Source organism: Arvicola amphibius, chromosome 10 (assembly GCF_903992535.2).
Source record: "Arvicola amphibius chromosome 10, mArvAmp1.2, whole genome shotgun sequence".
Taxonomy (NCBI): domain Eukaryota; kingdom Metazoa; phylum Chordata; class Mammalia; order Rodentia; family Cricetidae; genus Arvicola; species Arvicola amphibius.
This window is the reverse complement of record NC_052056.1, coordinates 109,541,848-109,563,582: the sequence shown is the minus strand read 5'-3', so window position 1 is coordinate 109,563,582 and position 21,735 is coordinate 109,541,848. Positions and strand designations below refer to the sequence as shown.

The 21,735-nt window shown below is 48.1% G+C and overlaps 1 protein-coding gene across 1 annotated transcript; it reads left to right on the top strand.

Annotated features, from left to right (window-relative positions):
- Positions 1–16,673: 16,673 nt before the first annotated feature.
- Pdx1 (pancreatic and duodenal homeobox 1) lies at positions 16,674–21,155 on the top strand. Its single transcript, XM_038346756.1, has 2 exons — positions 16,674–17,155; positions 20,707–21,155. Exons 1-2 carry the CDS (start codon positions 16,753–16,755, stop codon positions 21,153–21,155), a joined length of 852 nt encoding a protein of 283 aa, XP_038202684.1. The 5' UTR covers positions 16,674–16,752.
- Positions 21,156–21,735: the final 580 nt, after the last annotated feature.

Here is a 21,735-nt window from a genome sequence, read left to right as displayed (position 1 = left end):
GAACACCTAGAGCTACATAATAGACGCCATCTCGAAGAAATAAAAATACAATATATTATGTAGGTTTTTAAGCCATTAATACTAAGAGAAACGCCTATGAGGCAGATACTAGCTTTTCTCCCATTTTTCAGCTTCAGAAAACCAGACTTTAGAGAAAGTTAAAGGGCCCAGACTTAGTGGAACAACTAGGATTTGAACTCGGTTCTGTTATTACTACAAGTCACAAGCTCACTGACATTCCTCTGTAGAAGAACATAGGAAAAGATAAGGGTAGATTAAGAATCTTGGGAACCTGGCTGGTGAGAAAGGAAAGGCACTTTCCGTCAACCTGAGTGTGATCCCTTGCACTTGTGTGGGGGACGGACATGTGTCATAGAGCATGCGCGCGCACACACACACATATACACACACACACATATACACACAATAAATGAATTTATCAAAGTATAGTGTAAAAAAGAATCTTGGAAACCATTTAGCAGAAGGAAGACCTTTATTCATTTGTAGGTCAGATGGAAGAAACAAAAAGGAAACTAGATGTCTGCCAACTGAAGTCCCTAAGCGGCCCTTCTACTGCTACCTTTATTAAGGTACACAAGCTAGAGTCATCAGAGGGTGGAAACTCGGCTGGAAAACCGCCTATGTAGAATTGGGCTGTAGGCAAGCCTCTAGGACATTTTCTTATTTAGATATTGATGTGGAAGGGCTCAGCCGGTGTGGGTGGGGCCATGCAGGGCCAGTGGACTTGGGAGCTGTAAGAAAGAAGGCCAAGAAAGCCACATGAAGCAAGCCAGTTAGCAGCAGCCCTCCATGGCCTCTGCATCAGCTCCTGTGCCCTCACTGCTGTTGATGATGGAACTGTGAGCAAAGCAAGCCCTGTCCTCCCCAAGCTGCTTCTCCGCCACAGTGTTTTGTCACAGCAATAACAACCCTAAGACAACTGCAACAAGAAATTGTGGCTCTGCGGGATGGTGGCGGCACACGCCTTTAATCCCAGCACTAGAAAGCAGAGACAGGTGGATCTCTGTGAGTTCAAGGCCAGCCTGGTCTACAAAGTGAGTTCCAGGACAGGCTCCAAAGTTACAGAGAAACCCTGTCTCAAAAAGAGAGAGAGAGAGAGAGAGAGAGAGAGAGAGAGAGAGAGAGAGAGAGAGAGAGAGAGAGAGAGAGAGAGAGAGAGAGAGAGAGAGAGAGAAAGGAATTGTGGATTCAGAGACTAAGCAGAAGAAACTATTTTAAAACCTACAACAAGCTGATAGGTAGTGGTGCGTGGTGCAGGCCTTTAATCCCAGCACTCAGGAGGCAGAGGCAGGAGGGTCTCTGAGTTCAAGGCCAGCCTGACCTAAGGAGTGAATTCCAGGACAGCCAGGGGCTACACAGGGAAACCCTATCTTGAGAAAACAAACAGAAAACCTACAACAAAATACAAAGAGAAGCCACTGTGCTTGAAAGAGATCCTGAAGACTCAAGCAAGGAATGAATGCCTGAAGGAAAAAACAAAAGTAATAGAAAAGGGGAAATAAAGAAATGGCCAAAACTGGATGTGGTCACACCTCCTTGTAACCCTGGGAGTGTGTATGTGTATGTATGTGGGGGGGGGGGGGCAGCAAGTGGATGTCAGAGCTCACTGGCCACCCAGTCTAGCTCATCAGTGATCCATGAGGGACAAAATAAAATAGCGCACCTGTGGAGGTCAGAGGACAATTTTGGGGAGTCACTTCTTTCCTTCTACCTTTATGTGGGTTCCAGGGGTATCAGCTTCAGATCACCAGGTTTAGAGTGAGCCACCTCGAGGGTCCAGGAGACGTGATTTAAATTGTAAATAAATTAATGAAGCATAGCCCTGAATACATCCTTCTAAAATGTCAAGATTTTAAGACTAAAGATGCAGTGTTCACTACATCCCTTTGAGTCAAAGGAACAAGTTACTTATAGAATAATAATAATTAAAACAGCTTGCTGTGGGACAGTGGTCTGTACCCTGTCACTTGTATTTTAATAAAACGCTGATTGGCCAGTAGCCAGGCAGGAAGTATAGGCGGGACAACCAGGCAGAAAGTAGAGGCAGGGCAACAAGAACAGGAGAATTCTGGAAGAGGAAATGGTCAGTCTGCAGCTGTCACCCAGACACAGAGGAAGCAAGATGAAAATGCCTCACTGAAAAAGTACTAAACCACGTGGCTGACACAGACAAGAATTATGAGTTAATGTAGATGTAAGCATTAATAAGTAGCCTGAGCTAATAGGCCAACCAGTTTATGATTAATGTAGACCTCTGTGTGTTTCTTTGGGACGAATGGCTGCGGGACTGGGTGGGACAGAAACCTCAGTCAACACCAGCTGGCTCAGGATTTCTTATATCCAGCCTCGGAAGTTGGTAGGATTACAGGAGACAAAAAGAACAAAAATAGGTGGCCCACAACTATCTACAATTCCAGTTCAAGGAGATTCAACACCCTCTTCTGACCTCCAAGGGCTCCTGCACACGTGTGGTGTGCACACACACACACACACACACTCTTTCACACTTTATTCTTGCTATATGATTTCTCATACTCTGGACTCTGCCAGCCAGAAGGTATCATCACATGGGAAAACTTGACCTTGGACCAGAACTATGAGACAGAATAAATGTCTTTCATTTGTGGGCTACTCAGTCTGTGGCTTTGAGATTCCCTTTACATAACCCTCCCTCCCTCCCTCCCTCCCTCCCTCCCTCCCTCCCTCCCTCCCTCTCTTCCTTCCTCTCTCCAAAGTGTAGCAGTGAACACAGATGGTTGTTTCCTGAGTTTGGAAGGTTAAGGGGCTCAGAAGGAAGTGAGGAAGGGAAGGAATTGTGGTGAGTCTCTTGTCTGTACCCTGCTCTTGGCTTGTGAGTCAGAACATAACATCTTGCTGTCTACACAAGCACACACATAAATGAGAGAAAGAAAGCAAAGGACACAAAGTGAGAAATGTCAGTACTAAAGCCAATCAAAGCTGAGGTGGGCTGGCAACCCCATTGTGACTGCTCCTACTGGTATGTGCACATTGGTTTATGCTGCTATGGACAGAATAATGATGCATGATAAATACATACACACACACACACACACACACACACACACACACACAATTTGCTTTTTTGAGCCAGGATTTCTCTGTGTAACAGCTCTAGTTGTCCAGGAACCCGCTCTGTACTGTAGACCCAGGCTGGCCTAGAATGCACAGAGATCCACCTGCCTCTGCCTCCCGGGGTGCTGGGATTAAAGGCGTGTGCCACCATTATCTGACTGACAAACATATATATATATATATATATATATATATATATATATATATATATATATATTGCTGAGTCCACTGTGGTCCAGGCTGGAGTTTGCTATAGTGATGTGGGGTCCACTGTGATCCAGGCTGGAGTTTGCTATGGTGATGCAGAGTCCACTGTGGTCCAGGCTGGAATTTGCTATGGTGATGCTGATTCCACTGTCATCCAGGCCGGAGTTTGTTGTGGTGGTTTGTCTCTTCTCTCTGGCTGGTTTCAGGATAATCCCTGTGTCCTTGAATTTCTGAAGTCCATGTTGAGCCCTTCATGGACACTTGGCATAGCTGGCATTTAGTCAGCCTCTTGTATCTGTAGGTTTATTTTCTCTTCCAAATGTAGGAAGTTAACCACCAGCAGTTTCTCCTTTGTTTTCTCCTTTCCTTCCTAGGCTGCTGATGGCTCATAGGTCCCTGAAGCTCTGTCCCTTCTTTCCAGTATATTCTCTCTGCTCTCTGCGTTTTGCAGTGTGTCCACCTGTCCTCAGGTTCACTGATGTCATCCTCCAGCCTCCCCCACTGTATTCTGAAGCTAAATTAGTAAGATTTGTATTCCAGTTATTTTGGCATTTTTTTATAATTTGTTTGTTGTTTGAGACAAGGTTTCCCTGTTTGTTTTATAATTGTAATTTGTTTCTTTTTATTGCTTCTTTGCTGAGATAATTTGTTTTAAAATCCTTAATTCTAGGGACTTCACAGATGGTTCAGTGGTTCAGAGCGTTTGTTGCTCTTGCAAAAGACCCTAGTTTGGTTCCCAGCACCTGTATCAAGTGGCTCAGTGCAAACACCTGCAACTCCAGCTGCAGGGAGTCAGTTTCTTCCCAGGCCTCTGAGGACACCTGCATCTACATGACACACACACACCAAAACAAACAAATAAATAAATATCCAAGGAAGAGGGTGCCCAGAGGAGATGCTTCAGAAAAAGAATGAGCCAGACACAGTGGTGTACACCTTTTTAATCCCTCTGTGAGTTTGAGATCAACCTGGTCAACAAAGCAAGTCCCAGACAGAGAAACTCTATCTTGAAAAATTTTCCCCCACACCACCCCCAAAAACAAGAAAAAAGGATCTAAGGCGACAGAGCATGCGCAGACTAATCACTGGACTCAGGTAGATGCGGTGTCCGTACTCCGAAAGCCTCGTGAGTTCAGCCAGCTTTTTTAAAATTTATTTATTTATTTATTTATTTATTTATTTATTTATTTATTTATTATGTATACAATATATGCCTGCAAGCCAGAAGAGGGCACCAGACCTTATTACAGATGGTTGTGAGCCACCATGTGGTTGCTGGGAATTGAACTCAGGACCTTTGGAATAGCAAGCAATGTTCTTAACCGCTGAGCCATCCCTCCAGCCCAAGTTCAGCCAGCTTTGTGCTCAGAATGCTTTCAAAAGACTGGGAAAGCTTTACTTTCTCACGAGAATTGATTATTAACTATCTTTGTGAAGGGAATATTGATGACTGAGGAAGTGTGAAAAATCAATCCCTAGAAAACGGGTCCCCGGCTTCTTTTTTCTCATTTCCCCTTCTGAAAACCATGAACCTTCAAACCCTTCCAGCCTGAGACTCTAACCCTCTTTTGGGCAAAAATATACAAGGAGAAACTAACAAGCATAAGTAAATCTCTCTCTCTCTTTTTTTAATGAGAAAAAAACCTGAAAACACACTGAAGTTACCTATGTAAGAAAGAAAGAGGGGCTGGAGAGGTGGTCCCATGGTTAAGAGTGCTGGCTGCTCTTGCAGAGGACCCTACTTCGGTTCCCAGCATGGACATGGTGGCTCACAACCATCTGCAACTTGAGTTTCAAGGAGTCTAATGCCCTCTTCCGCCCTCTAAGGGCACTACACACACGGTACACATACAAACATGTAGACTTAACTCATACAGTTAAGAAAATGTAATGAAGGGGCTGGAGAGATGTCTCAGAGGTTAAGAGCACTGACTGTTTTTTCAGAGGTCCTGAGTTCAATTCCCAACAATCACATGGTGGCTCACAACCATCTGTAATGAGATCTGATGCCCTCTTCTGGTGTGCAGGAAAACATGATGTATATAACCAATAAATAAATCTTTTAAAAAAAGAAAGAAAATGTAATGAGCTGAGCCATGGTTGCACACACCTTTAATCCTTGCACTCTGGAGGCAGAGGTAGGTGGATGGATCTCTATGAGTTTGAGGTCAGCCTGGTCTACAAGATGCTAGTCCCAGGACAGCTAGGACTGTTTCACAGGGAAAAGAAGGAGGAGGAGGAGGAAGAGGAGGAGGAGGAGGAGGAAGAGGAGGAGGAGGAAGAGGAGGAGGAGGAGATGTAACAAAAGAAAATAAGGTCATAAACATCTGTTGAATACTTGCTCAATACTGAGTATTGTTTACATACTAGGCACAGAGGTATAGACCTGGGGAAGCATGGCCTTTAGATTCATGAGAGCCATCCAAATGGTGAGGATTCTATAAGATGGGCTATACTGGGAGAAAAAGAAGGGACATCTTATTGACAACTCTGATGCTCACCAATGGGAGCAGAGCCATCATGGAAACATGAGTCAGCTGAAGTCCAAAGTCAAACTTCTAGTAAGTGGTGAGGCCAACCCCCCCCTCCCGTCCTCCCCATCCCCCACAAGCTTTCAGGACAGGACTGAGAACAGAGACAAGGAAGCTGGATTCTGCCTATGCGTGTGTGTGGTCTGTCCACTAGTTTCAGTGAGAGGTGGGAGACCCCAGTCCGGAGGCATCTGGGTTTCTCTGTGTGAGCACATGTGCCTTCCACCCAGTGCTAGACTCTAAAGCCTCCAGCATAAGGATTGTGTCTGATGCTGCCGTGTCTCCACGTCTATCACAGAGCCTGGCCGGAGGCAGACAAGAGAAGGGAGGAAAAGAGTGATGTTAATCCAAATGACCGTTTGTGCAACCGATCCGTGCCACAGCCCAATGCACTTTAAGCTCATGAGTTTCTAATTAATCTCAGACTTACAATTTCCTATCTTCTGAACGCACCGTCTGACCTTCGGAGTATTTATTGTCCTCACAGATGAAGGTAATGCCACAGCAAAAAGTCCTGAGTGGTGGTGACCCAGCGTGGAAGCCCTCTGACACAACACGTACGTGTGCTCATCCAATGAGACAAACGACAGCCAGTGTGAATATCGGCGAGGGAGCCGCATCTCTGAAGTTCAGAAGCAAATGGAAAACAAGGAAAGGAAAAAAGACCTACGACGAACAAACAGTGGGTACAGATGGGGTCCTGAGAAGCCCTGCCTCAGAACCAGGCGAGCAGACAGGGCTGTGAACTTCCTGGAAGCTCCTGAAGAATTGTGTGTGTGTGTCACACCCGCGTGTGTCTTTCTGAAGGATGACTTGTAGCTCTCGTGATGATCTCAAGAGCCGTGCAGGTCACAGCCATCCTGCCAGCGTCTTTGCTTGCCTGTTGGAGAGAATGGCAGAGAGAGAGGGAGAGGGAGAAGAGAAGGAGAGGGAGAAGGAGAAGGAGAGAGGGAGGGAGGGAGAGAGGGAGAGAGAGAGAGGGAGGGGGAGAGGGAGGGGGGGGAGAGAGAGAGAGGGAGAAAGGGAGAGAGAGAAGGAGGGAGGGAGGGAGGGAGGGAGGGAGAGAGAGAGAGAGAGAACTCTGAGAGACTTGTTGGCTTCAAAGGAAATTGAGTTGCTGCTGTCATGCTAGTCCCTACTTACTGGTTTCTTTTTAAGAAGCTGAACAAAAGCAACTCATTTTCATATATGTTTATAGGAAAGCAACAGCAAAGTGTGTGGTGGCACACACCTTTGATCCCAGCACTCCAGGGGCAGAGGCAGGAAGATCTCATGAGTCAAGGTCTATGTAGGGAGTTCCAGGCCAGCTAGGGTTATGGAGAGAGACCTTGTCTCAAAAACAAATAAGAGTTTGAGAAAGGCCGGGCGGTGGTGGCGCACGCCTTTAATCCCAGCACTCGGGAGGCAGAGGCAGGCGGATCTCTGAGTTCGAGGCCAGCCTGGTCTACAAGAGCTAGTTCCAGGACAGGCTCTTAAAAAAAAAAAAGCTGCAGAGAAACCCTGTCTCGAAAAACCAAAAAAAAAAAAAAAGAGTTTGAGAAAGATGAGGAAGAAAGACCTCATCAGACAGACCATGTGCCTGTGGTTTCTTCTCAAGACCATCCCAGTGCCCTTTACCTGATATACTGAAAAATGGGATAAAGCCGTCCGTCAGCTTTGTCCACCTGGGTCCTCAGGCCTGAGGCTGGGACACAGTGGCAGGGACTTGCCTTGTGCACGGGAGCTCTGGAGTTCAATCACCAACAGCAGAGACACAAGAAAAAGATTGCTTTCTTCCACTGAAATATACATAAACAGGTCGGGCAGTGGTGGCACATTCCTTTAATCCCAGAGAGGCAGAAGCAGGTGGATCTCTGTGAGTTCGAGGTCAGCCCCGTCTATCTAGCAAGTTCCAGGACAACAGGACTGTTACAAAGAGAAACTCTGTCTGAAAAAAATAAAAAAAGAAATATACATAAACAATCTCTAGTTCGACTTTCCCTCCTCACATCAAGCAATAATCAGAATTAAAGTGTTTTATACAGCATCTGATGAATGGGCAACGTGTTTTCGAGTTCCACATCTAGGTCAGAAGGACAAAGATAAAGAATCCTCGAATATTGTAAATATACGGCACCAGGTTGGCATTTTCTTTCTTTTAGGTTTATGTATTTTATATGTAGAGTGCATGTCTGTGCACCACACTTATGCCTGATGCCTGTGGAGACAGAGAAGGGCGTCAGAGCCCTAGAAACTGGAGTTACAGATGGTTGTGAGCTACCACGTGGGTGCTGGAAGGCAAACCAGGGTCCTCTGCGGGAGCAGCCAGCGCTCTTAACTGCTGAGCCGAGATGTCTCTTTTAATGATCTTGCAAGTATAGAGAGGGGTTCATGAGGAATCACAGGAGGATGGGGAACGCAGCCCGATTTCTAATACTTTTTCTAGCTGAATTTTTCCAGGCATTAGATTTAAATTTGGCTACTGGCTGTATAAACACAAAAAGGTAAAGAGTGTCATTCCATATTCTTAAGAAAAATATAAATTCCGTGTAACTCCAGGCCAGGAGGCAGATTACGGGGGGGGGGGGCACGGGGTTGAGGCTTTTGTTTACCTTTTGTTGACGCCTGTCACAATCTGCTGGGAAGGTAAGAAAGCATGGCTGATTATCTGGGTTCGTGGCAATCTCTAACTCCAGCCTTCAGAGACCTGGAGGCTCGAATGCAATGGTGTTGGCAGAGGCTAACAAATGACTCTGTAAATGGAGCAGGCGACGTTGATTGATGGCATTTTACAATGAAGCATGAGTAAAGAGAAAATATTTCCTTCCCCTCAATTGAATTGTAGGTCCACAGGGTCTCTTTCCCAAGGAAACCAGAGGAAAAGTGGGGCCTGTGTTCTCGGACAAGCTGGAGCAACATGGGGAATGCATGCTCTCTTGCTGTGTGTAGCTGTGGACACAGCATACGGGATTCTACAGGGCTGGACGTGTGAAAGGATAGGGTCGGTACTGAAAGTGTACAAATGATCAAGTTGGCTGCAAACTTAGCAAGAGCTCCAGGCTTGGTCTACAGCCCCTCAGTGACTCGGAACACAGCCATCTCTGTGGTGGGTGTGAACTGTCTAGTTAGTTACACATCTGCACTGTGGAAGAGAGGTGCACTTGGAAACATGCCATGTTTCATGATTCTGGAACTAAAAGCATCGATATCTGCATGTAAAGAAATACAGAGGGCTGGAGAGACGCCTCGGCCGTTAAAAGCACTGGTTCAGGCCCCAGGAGGCACAGAACAGCACACAACTGCTCTGTAACTACAGTTTCAGGGCATCAATACCCTCTTAAGTCCGCTGGGTTTCCCGGTTTGCATGTGGTAGGCACATGTGTGCACGCGCACGCACACACACACTAAATAGCTAAATAAATAAATAAATAAATAAATAAATGATAGAAGAAATAAATAAACATGGACTGTTCCAGTCAAGCCGGGGCCACCTCTGGTGCTTTCCTTGTTTCTTTTTGGTATTAAGGATAGAGTCCAGTTTCTTCGGTATACTACCTTACAGTGTGCTACACATAGCCCTTTTCTGGTACCTTGTTATTGGGAAAGTCCTGAATCTGGAGGCTCCAGTGCCAGCTGTCAAAACACAGGCACACAGAGTACAGGGCAAACAGTGACCCATACCACAGACAGGATGGCCAAGGTGACCCATTCTAACCTGTAGTTGGGATAGTTAGTTAAATCAGACATTTATGGAGAATTTCTCATAATGTTTTTTGTTTTCACTATTTAAACAACCATGCAACAGTTGACATGCCATTGGGTTTTTTTTTTTTAAATAAAAAAGAATACATAATAAATTGGGAGGTGGTGGCCCATGCCTTTAATCCCAGCACTTGGGAGGCAGACGCAGGCAGATCTCAGTGAGTTTGAGGCCAGCCTGGTCTACCAAGCAAGTTCAGGGAAAAACAAAAACCAACAAACAAAAAGAATACATAATATCTATTTTGTTCTATATTTGACGTTAAAGGACCAAATTATTTCCTACGGTTTAAATTAATGGCTACATGGGGTTACAATTTGGCCAGTTCTCACCTTAGACACTTTCTCTCCCACCTAACTGGTTAGAAATGTTTTTTGAAAAATAACTTACTATCCAGAGAGCTCTCCTGTTTGCCAGATAAGAAATCCTGTTCTGCCATCCCAGCCGGCAAGGGCTGTTTAAGTTACTAGATAACAAAGTGATTATTGATTATATTATTTTTTTTTTACTCTTCCTGATTCCCTGAAGTCCAAGGGGAGTTTGCTAGACTAAGAATAATTTTTGTTATAAAAAAGGGGGGGCTCCTTTTTGTGTTGTTAACTGGCCTGTGACAGATGGGAGCCCCGAGTTTCCTTGCTGCCCTTTACTCAGGAGTGGGAGAGCAGAAAGTAAACAAGACAGAACCCAGAGTACTCCTAGTAATCTGGGCTTCTCAGCGTTGGGCCCCAGCACTTGGAAATCAAATGGCAGGTCCTCCTGGACTCCCCTGGTAGCCTGATGTTGTTACCTGGGTTAGCATTCCCTTATCACATGCTCATGTGGGCAGAATTAAGTGGAATTAGCTAACAAATTATAGAAAATTCATTCACCTTTAAAGGAAGCTGTTTGGTCATGGTTAGAGTAGACAGAGTGTTGCATTAAGACCCAGGTTAATGGTCCCGGCTGGAGATGGATCAATATGCCTCGGTTTTATTACCTGCCTTTAATTGTACTGATGTGTGAGCTGCTTGCTCAGTGTTCTGCTTCCTTGAGCCCACCTGAGAGGACACTAGCATCCCCAGGAGAGTCCACTAACCCGTCCCAAATCCTGAGCTACCTGCAGAAACGACAGCTACAAAGGGGAGAAAGGGAATGATGTCAGTGTTGACCGACTGGGAAGCGTCAGTATTTATAGCTGTGTGGTCCATGAAGATGCAAATGACAATGATTGGTGTGCTGTTTCTCCTGAATTGGGCATTTTTCCAGCTGCATAACAACCCCATGATGGAGAGTATTTTCTAATCATTGAAATTAAGTAAAATTTAGTTTAAGTGGCTGTTATTGTTCTTTTTTAATTCATTTATTTTTATTTTGTGTGCATTGGTGTTTGGCCATGGCCACGGGTCTCTAGGAACTGGAATTATAGACCATTGTGAGCTGCCATGTGGGTACTGGGAATAGAATCCAGGTCCTCTGGAAGGGCAGTCAGAGCTCTTAACCACTGAGCCATCTCTCCAGCCCAGTTCTTGTTCTTAATGCACAGTGTGCCTACAAATGAGCTTGTAAGGGTTTAAAATGCAGATTCCTAGGGATGTATCTCAGTGGTAGAACACTTGCTTTGCATACACAAGACACTGGTTTTGACCTCCATCACAAAAAAAGAAAAAGCTAAACCAAAAAGCTAGGGTACTGACCCCAGCTCTCTGGAGGTAGAGGCAGGAAGATCAGGGAAGTTCAAAGCCAATCTCAGCTACCTAGTGAGTTCAAGACCAGCCTTTGCTGGTTGAGAGCTTGTCTAAAATATATATTTGAGTACCTACTCTATAATAAGCTAGGGTATTGTCAAGACAGCCAGATTGAATTCTATTTTTTTTTTTTTTTTTTTTTTTGGTTTCTCGAGACAGGTTTTCCCTGTAGTTTCTAGAGCCTGTCCTGGAACTAGCTCTTGTAGACCAGGCCGGCCTCGAACTCAGAGATCCGCCTGCCTCTGCCTCCCGAGTGCTGGGATTAAAGGCGTGCGCCACCACTGCCCAGCCCAGATTGAATTCTAAAGGCCCATCATGGTCTTGAGAGATGAATCAATGGTTAAAAGCACTTGCTGCTCTTGCAAAGGACTCAGATTCAGTTCCCAGCCCCTACATGGTGGCTTGCAACCATCCATAACTCCAGCTCCAAAGGATCTGCCCTTCCCCCACCTCGCCTTCTGACCTCCGCCACTTGGCATGCATGTAGCACACATACAGGCAAACCACTCATACACATCAAAATAAGTAAATCATGTGTAAGTGTGTGTATGTGTGTGGGCGTGTACATGTAGAGGCCAGAAGAAAGCGTGGGTCCCTGAAGCAGGAGTTAGAGGCAGTTATGAGCTACATATAGGAAGATGGAAACAAAACTCAGGTCCTCTGCAAAAGCAGTATGCACTCCTAACTACTGAGCCATCTTTCCAGCCCCCAGAACACTTATCTACTACTGAGTTTCCACTCCTCAAAAGCAAGCACATGGTAAAGAGTCTATAGGTATTTAATCAATAAATATTATTGAAGCCAATAAACCATTCAACATACAGGAGGTTGAAGGAGACACCAGGAGGGACCTGCCAGTGTGGATCCCAACAGGAACTTGGAAGAAAAGAGTGGTCCCCAGGAGTAGGGCACAGTCAAAGGGGAGGGGAGGGGAAGAAGGCAGAGAAAGAACAGGTTAAAGGAAGCATGCTCTAGAGGGCTTAGAACGGAAGGCTGGGAGCAGGCAGGGATGATTGGGCACTGCGCAGAGAGGTGAAGGAACCAGAGTTCAGGCAGAAGCAGGCCAGAGCAGTGAGTGTACAAGTTCTAGGGGAGGCCGGGCGGTGGTGGCGCATGCCTTTAATCCCAGCACTCGGGAGGCAGAGGCAGGTGGATCTCTGTGAGTTCGAGGCCAGCCTGGTCTACAAGAGCTAGTTCCAGGACAGGCTCCAAAGCCACAGAGAAACCCTGTCTCGAAAAATCAAAAAAAAAATTAAAAAAAAACAAGTTCTAGGGGAGACCACAGAGATTGGGGGGGGGGGAGAGACGGCAGCAAGGCAGCAACTGGTGTGAAACCTCCGAGCCTGACTTCCTTCTGTTGTTTTCTTTCTGTTGCCTAGCGAACTGAAGGGCACAGAAGAAGGAAACCTAAAAGGATGGGACCGGCTGGTGGCTCGCTCCTGAAGAGCCAGCCACAGAACTGGAACCTCCAGAGCCCCCTGCCCTTCTCGCTTCTTCGACTCACACACTAGAGCTAGTGGCATACGCTGTAAGACAGGTGTGAGCATCCATTTTTGAGCTGCAGGTCTGTGCTGACTAGTTTCATACCAGTGAGACACAAGCTGGCATCATTTGGAAAGAGGGAATCTCGACTGAGAAAATGCCCTCACCAGAAAGGATCTAAGGGCAAGCCTGAGTGCATTTTTCTTCATTGGTGATTGTTGTGGGCAGTACCATCTCTTGGCTGGTGGTCCTTGGTGCCATAAGAAAGCAGGCTGAGCAAGTCATGTGGAGCAAGCCAGTGAGCAGCATTCCTCTGTGCTGCTGATATGAGCGCTAGGAGGTTGGAATAAACCCTTTCCTTCCCAAGTTGCCTTTGGTCATGGGGTTTTATCACAGCAATAGAAACCCTAAGGAACACAATTTGTGGTAGAGGGTGCTGGTGGGTGCTGAATTATCTGGAAAATAATTTCAAATTTTCACTTATTGCCACTAGAAGTGTTTTGCCCCAGATATCAACTGAACACACCTGCGATCCCATCCTTGCTTGCTTTCCGGTCCCTCCTTCCGCCTGTGCTCCAGATGCTGAATCTGAATTGAGTCCCTGAGCAAAATCTCTTAGGCCTCTAACATCTGTGTTATCACAGGTGAGTCTAAATCAATCAAGAGGTGGGACTCTCCTTAAATATACACTGTTTGCTTTACTGGGCTTTCTCAACGCAGGGCATAATTTTGTTTTAACTTTCTTTCTTTTTTTTTTTTCTCTTGAGACAGGGTCTCTCTGTGTAACAGTCTTGGCTGTCCCGGCCTCAGACTCACAGAGAGTCGCCTGCCTCTGCCACCGCTATTAAAGGTATGCACCACCACTGCCTGCCTCGTTTTAATTTTTAACAGCAAATAATTTTGAAATGTATATGGTCTTAAAAATTAAATTTCACATTCACCTATTTTTGCTGAGAATTACCCCCCACCCCGCCTCCGTGCCCGCCACACACATGAACACAAAATGGGATACAATGGCTTAATTCTATTACCTAGCCCAAACCAGCCTCTGGTGTGGCCACAGAACCACTCAGGAAGCCGGCCAGGGCTGAACCGGAGTGAGCGGGAGTCCCTCTGCACAGCCTGCGCAGGCAGAGGGTAAAAGAGCAGGCAGGGGACCTCCAGCGTCAGCAGAGCCCGTCAGGACGGCCTGCTAATGAAAGACTTTTTCACTGTTCACACCATAATTGGTTTACAGCTTTTTTTGTTTATTTATCCATAAGAGCTGCTGTTAAATGACTCGGGCAGGCTCCTGCCTAATGGCTGGGTATCTCTGAGGCCTGCTGGAGGCGGAGGAGGCACAGGCGGCAGGGGATGCAGAGCGGAAACGCGTTTCACCTGTAATGGACTTGGCCACTCTGGGAGCCAGAGAGGCAGAGAAACGCTGAGTATCTTGTTCGCTGGAGGTTCTGTAGTGTGCAACCATTAGCCAGTCAAAAACCCAAGAGTCATACCAAATAGTTATTGGATCTTTGTTTCTCGAGTCCCCTTTTTAAGGAAGGAGATGGCAGAAAATTCTAATTGTGAAATCAAGAATATGCCACAAAAACCCACAAGCAGAGGGAGGATCCTTCCCTCTGGTTTTTGCTCAGCCTGGGGAAATTATTTGTTTGGCTTTGTTTTCTGCCGAGAGACACTTTCCTTTTTGCAAGGCCCAGCAAAAATATTAAATGGGAACAAATGAAGCATCGCATCGAAATGGAAGTCAATTTACCGAAATGCACGCAATTAGACCAGAAGTGCTAAGTAAACACTCCGGGGGTGACGGGTGAGGCTGAGTGGGGGTAGAAAGAGGCGGAAGGAGAACAGCGAGGATCCAGCTGGGGGGGGGGGGTGTCCAGGTGAGGGGAGGACCAGGAGGGAAGGTGCCTATCTTTATCCCAAACTCGAGACCCGCTCATAACCGCGTCACCAAGTCAACCCGCACAGCTACTCGGCAGATTATCTTCGAGGGTCAACACCCTGCGTCCGCGCCGCCCACTCTGGCCCTGTGCTTCCGATCGATGTGGCCACTCGCGGTCAAGGAGATAGCGTCGAGTCCCTGGCGGCCACCCTGAACAATAGACTCATTGAGGTGGGCCTGTCGAGATTAGGTTAGGCACCCTGGCCTTTCACTCCCAGGGCCCTCGATGGCAACAGGTGGCCCTTTTCCCTGAAGAAATCAGAGACACTCTCCCCTCTGGCCTGGCTTCCCTCGGTGAGAACCTGAGCCAGAGCTTGGGACTACAGAGGGTCTAGGTTCCCACGTCAGCACTGGGCAGCGGGCAAGCAAATAGAATCCTAGGAGGGGAAGAAATTTCAGAACACAAAACCCGCATAATTTTTGTTTGCCTTTAATAATAGTTGAAAATAGCCTACTCCATCTGAATATACTTTTTCCACTAGGAAAAAAATATTAAAATGTTGTGAAGGTCTCAATGTGATTGTAGTGTTTGGTTGAGTCGGGGAACAGTGTAAATCACTTTCCTCTTGGCTGCATGTGCCTCCTGCCTGCTTTTACAGAGGCTCTCTGCACCGATGCAAAGAGGCCCAGTTATTCCAAAACCTTCTCAGTGGCCTTGGAGGACCAGGTCAAGGAACTCAGTGAGTCTGCAACCTCTGTAACATCCGTTCCAGAGAAGGAACACCAAAGCCACTGGGTCCGTGCCAATGGGGACACACACAAACACACACACACACACACAAAGTGACCCTGTGAAAGGCAGGTCCCCCAGCGTGTCTGGCAGGTGGAAAGCAAGCACAGGCATCCTTGAACCGGCAGGGTTTAATTTCGTTTTTTAGGCATCCCAATCATCTCCTTGCCCAGCTGCCCTGTTTCAACAACACACAACGTGGGTTTTCTCTACACATAGATTCTACCGGGGACTCCAGGGCAGCTGTCAGGGATCAGAAAACTCTGTTTCGATCCCTTGTCCAACCACAGAGGTGACACTTTCCTTTGCCTTTGGCACATTTGAGAAGCTAGGCTGAGTTACTCAAATAGATTGCAATTCCTAAAATTAAATAACAATAGCCTTCAACTTTAAAAAAATGTTTAGCCACAGTGATTCCGCCCCCCCCCCCCACCTCCTGAAGTTAGCGGTCTGCATGCTAGAAGTATTGGGAGTACAAACACAGAGGAAAAGAAAGTAAGGATAGCTTCCGCAATAAAACAAAAACGACAGCCTCGGGCTTGGAGAGCTGGATTCTGCGAGCATCTCTCTAAAAGTGTGTTCTTCAGCAGCTGAGATATGCAACCTTACAGTTTTGCATATCGCAGTATTGAGCTAATATTTGCATATATTATTAAAAATACAAGAAAATTAAAAGTTGGGCGTGGTGCCTTACACCTGCAATCCCAGATCTGAGGAGGATGAAGATGAAGGCTTGCGGGGAGTTTGAGGCCAGCCTGGACTACATTCGTGAGTTGCAGCCGCGACAAGGCTACAAAATTAAACCCTGTCTTAAACAAAACAGACTAAGTAAATCAAAACGAGCAAACAAACAGAAACCCAGCAGGGGGACGTAAACATTTCAAGTAAGCGCGATGGAAGGGGTTCTGTAAAAGAATAAACATTCTGGTATTTTTTGCGCGCCCCGCTTTGGAGACCTCCGCCTGCTGTAAACGGAGGAGGGCTCAGCCGACTGAGAGAGAAAATTGAAACAAATATAGGTGTTCGCGGGTACCTGGGCCTCCTTCTTAAGGCAGTCCGCCAGGCCAATAATGGCCCCAGGCTGAGCCACGTGGGGTGCCTCAGAGCCTATGGCACGGCGGCCGGCTTGTCTGTGCCCCGCCAGCGCCTGGTCCTCAGGAGAGCAGTGGGGAACTGTCAAAGCGATCTGGGCAGGAGTTGGGAGTCCGTGAGCTGCACAGCGCCAGGGCCTGGCTTGCAGATACCTACTCGGGGCGGCTGCCCCCCAAGTGCTGGCTGCCACCATGAACGGTGAGGAGCAGTACTATGCGGCCACACAGCTCTACAAGGACCCGTGCGCATTCCAGAGGGGCCCGGTGCCAGAGTTCAGCGCTAACCCCCCTGCGTGCCTGTACATGGGCCGCCAGCCCCCACCTCCTCCGCCACCTCAATTCGCAGGCGCCCTGGGAACACTGGAGCAGGGAAGTCCCCCGGACATCTCCCCGTACGAAGTGCCCCCGCTCGCCGAAGACCCTGCGGTGGCGCACCTCCACCACCTCCCAGCTCAGCTCGGGCTCGCCCACCCGCCCTCAAGGCCTTTCCCGAACGGAACGGAGCCTGGGGGCCTGGAAGAGCCCAGCCGCGTTCAGCTCCCTTTTCCGTGGATGAAATCCACCAAAGCTCACGCGTGGAAAGGCCAGTGGGCAGGTAAGCCTGGCTTTTCTCCCTTTCTCTTCTCCTAGTTTAGACTCAGCTGCCACTGTCTCCCTTGGGCCTTTTCCCGAGTTCCTCTTCCACCTGCAGGGATAAAGCAGGTTTAGTGTAAACTCTGGCGAGGCCAATAAGTCCATTCACCTGGAAGCCTCTTCTCCACTCGGCATTCGGCCTTCCTAAGCCTTTCTTAACCTGGGAACCGGCTCCCACTCCCGAGAAAGCCGAGGCCTACCCAGGCTCAGACCTTCTTGAACTCTCTGGATCCTTCTGCAGCGGAAGATCTGGAAGCCGAGGACTCCCAGGTAGTGGGCACCAAGTTAAAAGCAAGCCTTCTCTGACCTAGACTGGAACCCCTTGGGAGCCTGGAATCCTTTCACTTCCTGGCCCTGTGCTGGTGCTGGTGGTTTTATTAAAGCAAATGGGCCTCCTGGGAGCACCGAGTAGAAGCAGAAAAGCAGAAAAGGAAAGGAAAAATGCATCCATCCAGGCCTGCCAAAGGTCCGGAGGCCCTGGAGTAGGGTAAGGGGTGGGAGTGAACAGGAAGAGACTGGGGCGAGGTGAGGGGCTCACCGAAAGGCGGCTCCCGAGCTTGGCAGCTGGGAGAGGCGTCTGGGGTGCCAATTCTTTCTGGACCAACCAAAAGTGTTCGAAGGGTCTTCTCGCGCTGTGTCTCAGGAAGTACATATGCAATAAGAGGACCCTCTTTCCTGAAGTCCGGCTCAGCGAAGCAAGACCCCCGGGGTTTCCTTAGCTCTAGGCTCTGCCTGCTTTGTGCCAGGCCCTCCCTGGCAGCGGAGAGGCGACGCAGAGCAAGCCCTAGGTCCCTTCCCCGCCGGGTGCTGGCAGCGAATTCGCACGGGGGCCTGTGCCCGCCGCTGCACAATGTTATCTCTTCCGGGCTGCAGCCACTTCTGGTCACACCTGTACTGCAAATAGCTGCCTTTTCTTTGCCTTCCGACTGACTGTCAGGAACCACGGGTTCAGAAGCTGGAGTTGGCATCCCCTGAAAATTCTCAACGTCAGGTCTTCAGGGCCTGCCTAAGGAGCCTGACTCGGCCCCAGGAGCAGCCAAGCAAAGCTCTAGAGAGGGTCTGGGGTAGGTCAGGCTCACCAAAGTCCCAGTGGGCACCCAGCGAGAGCAAAAATCCTGACTTAAGATAGGGCTCAAACTCTTCCTGGGGACGTCTGTCCCTCACCTCTGACCAATTCCAAGTAGATGAAGCAGGTAGATGGTGCAGAGGTGTCTCAAGGCCAAGGCCATACGTCTCTAAGACCCGGTTCCTGAGCTGCCCTCCACCCAGGGGTTTCTTTGTCAAGGATTCTGCCTTTCGGGGCTCCCTCCCGCAGAGCCCTGGAATCTCTGGCTATTCGCTCCTGCGTTGGACTAAGGAGGAAAGAAACCAGAGAGTAAATTCTGAGGGCAGGCCGACAGCTTTTCCTGTGCTTGGAAAACACTTTGGAGAAGCCTTCGGACTGCAAAATTCGGGTGCCAGAAGCCTTTGTTGCGGGTCCCTTCTGACCCTCTTCACGTCCGACTCTGGGCTGGCCGCCCCTCTCTACTTCCGGTGGAGGCCTGCAGGGAGCTTCAGCCGGCTCCACTTCGGAAGAACTGTCAAGTTTAGCGAAACCACCTGCGCGTGCTCGGTGAGGTTTCACAGCCCTTGGAAAGGGCACAATGACCAAAAGGCTCATAGTAGAAATACGAATACCAATGGCGATAGCCACTTGAAAGTAATTGGACCTAAAAGAACTTCATCAGTGGCCGGTTCTACTCCGAGTCCCGGGAAAAGGTCAGCCTGGGGAAATCAGAACATTTCTCACCTGCAGATTCCAACTTTAGTTTCCGTCCTCTGCTTCCTCTAGCTGGACACAGATCCCTATAGCTTTTTGCTAGGGCTCGGCAAAGTGGGCAGCCGAGGGCAGGAGTCCAAGGAACCTGTGAGTTACATTTATGAAACCGAGGTTGGCCTTTTTAAAAGCTTCGAAAAGGGTAAGTCTCCTCTCTCCTCTTTCGCGGAAGGCCTGCGGGGTTTTTGAGGCGTTCCTGGGGAGAAGAGCTGCTTTCCAAAGAGTGATCTAAGGGGCCTCACCTCAACTTAGTCTGGAGAAAAGCCGCGAGCAGATTCCGTCCAGGAAATTAATCCCTTGCCCTGACCACTCTCACGTCCCTCGCCTCTGTCCAGAATCAAGTAGGCTTTGGCCTCTTCCGTGAGCTTTGGTGGAGAGCCCTAAAACAGTGTTCACAGTCTGGGCATTCAGGTGCCCTGCACAAACGGCGGTCGCAGACCTTGGGGAACACTCAGTTGTGTCGCTGATTGCCTGGAGACTTGGGTTTGTTGCTTGCTTTAGATGAGGGTTTGGAGTTGGGACTGACAAGCCCCTTGGTGATCTATCCCTTTTCCAGAATACCTCTTAGTTCCGCTTTGACCTGGTCTCTGCCAACATTGGTGGCACAGCACAGAATGGGTCTCCTGTGTGATCTTTCTCCGCTTCCCCAAAAGTAATTTCTTCTTCTCAGAGGCAGGGTACTAACTAAAATTAAAGTAACAATTACCTCTCAAGTTGGGGCTAATTACAATATAACCATATTTTTAAAACAATATATGGGCCCAAGGAGATAGCTCAGTTTGTAACGTTCCCTCTGCTAATCTGAAGGCCTTAGTTCAATTCACAGAACCTAAAATTTAAAAAAAGAACCAACTCCCAAAAGCTGTGCTCCTACCTCCACACGCGTGTTGCAACGCTCACACATGCATATCCTACACACAAAATAATAAATATTTAAACGCATAACGATATGTTAAAAGACATAACAAAATGTGCCATAACTTAATGAGCACCATGATCTTTCAAACTGCAATCTGAGTCCGTTAGTGAGTCATTTTAAGTTCATTTAAAAAAATATTTTTCGAGACCAGAGCTCATTATATTGCTGTTGCTGGCCTGGAACTCGTTTTGAAGACCAGGCTGGCCTCTATTTGCCTGCCCCTGCCTCTGCCTCCTGTGCGCTGGAATTAAAGACTGCACCACGATGCCTATCTTGTAAAAAGAAAACAATTTAATGTGCTGAGTTTAGCATTATTTTAAGTTAACGAAACAGTGAATAAAGAGGAAAATTAGCATTGCGTGTGGTAAAAGTGTAGTCTAGAAATGTTTATCGGGTCTACAGATTTCTGTAAAGATGGGATAGTAACCCGAACCTTATTTCATCCAATCAGACTGATTTGGGTCAATGGGAGAAAGTCTGTTTAAAATCCTGTGTTTAAGGCAATTATTGCCTAAGTAGAATGGAATCAAAGTGTCTATTGTGTGCATTTTAACCATTTTTAAACATCCGTTAAATGAACTAATTTTGAAACAACAGACCCGAGAATGATATCGAGGCACGGCTGTGGCCTAGGAGAAAGGGAAGATTGTGGTGCAGCCACAGTAGGCTCTGGACTGACCAGTCGCGATCAGTAGGAGGGCTGTTTCTGGGCTGGGGATGAAATATTTGGGCTGCGTTGTGCCCCGGGGACAGCATTGACAGACCGTGTCGCCCACAGGCGGTGCGTATGCAGTGGAGCCGGAGGAGAACAAGCGGACCCGTACAGCCTACACGCGGGCGCAGCTGCTGGAGCTGGAGAAGGAATTCTTATTTAACAAATACATATCCCGGCCTCGTCGGGTGGAGCTGGCAGTGATGCTGAACTTGACTGAGAGACACATCAAAATCTGGTTCCAAAACCGCCGCATGAAGTGGAAGAAGGAGGAGGATAAGAAGCGAAGTAGCGGGACAGCGAGCGGGGGCGGTGGGGGCGAAGAACCAGAGCAGGATAGTGCGGTGACCTCGGGCGAGGAGCTGCTGGCATTGCCGCCTCCGCCACCTCCCGGTGGTGCTGTACCCCCAGGCGTCCCCGCTGCAGCCAGAGAGGGCCGGCTGCCTCCGGGCCTTAACTCGTCACCACAGCCCTCCAGCATAGCGCCTCTGCGACCACCGCAGGAACCTCGGTGAGGATCGCAGGGTGAGGATGAGCGAGCGGGTTCAGGACCCGGAGTATGGACGCGCTGCGTGTGGGCAGCTAGATAGAGAGGAGATAGTGAGTCTTAACCTGGATGCCACTCAAGAACATTCTTGAGGGCACATGCCAGTTGGGTATAGCCTGAGAGATGCTGGCAGACTTCTGGAAAAAGAGACGCTGGATTCTGAAAACTTTGGAGACTGCGAATGGCCAGATCTGCCTCTGCTGGCCGTGTTCCTCTCCCTGCCTCCAGGACTCTATCCTGGGACCTATTTAGAAGACCGGACTCAAAACTGACAACGATGGAAAGAGGACAAACTTGATCATTAGCCTAGTCCAGTGGGCGGGAGAGCTGGGCTGGGTGCCTTTGTTTGCCCAGAAACAACTGCCATTACTGGGCAGATCATTTTAAGGTTATGAATAATGAAAACGAACTGCTTGAGGTTTCAAAGATGCAGTGAAGTGTGTGTTTCTTCTAGCCATCCCTCCCTTCACCTCTCCTCCCTCCTTTTGCCTTGCTTCCCCTCTACTTTTTTTCCCCCCTCTTTAGCCAAATATTTCATTAACATCCAT

Bases quoted from the DNA above. Each gene is read 5' to 3' on its own strand.
- Pdx1 (XM_038346756.1), top strand. From the start codon at position 16,753: ATGAACGGTGAGGAGCAGTACTATGCGGCCACACAGCTCTACAAGGAC. The intron at 17,156-20,706 runs GTAAGCCTGGCT...TGTCGCCCACAG, and splicing joins GTGGAAAGGCCAGTGGGCAG to GCGGTGCGTATGCAGTGGAG.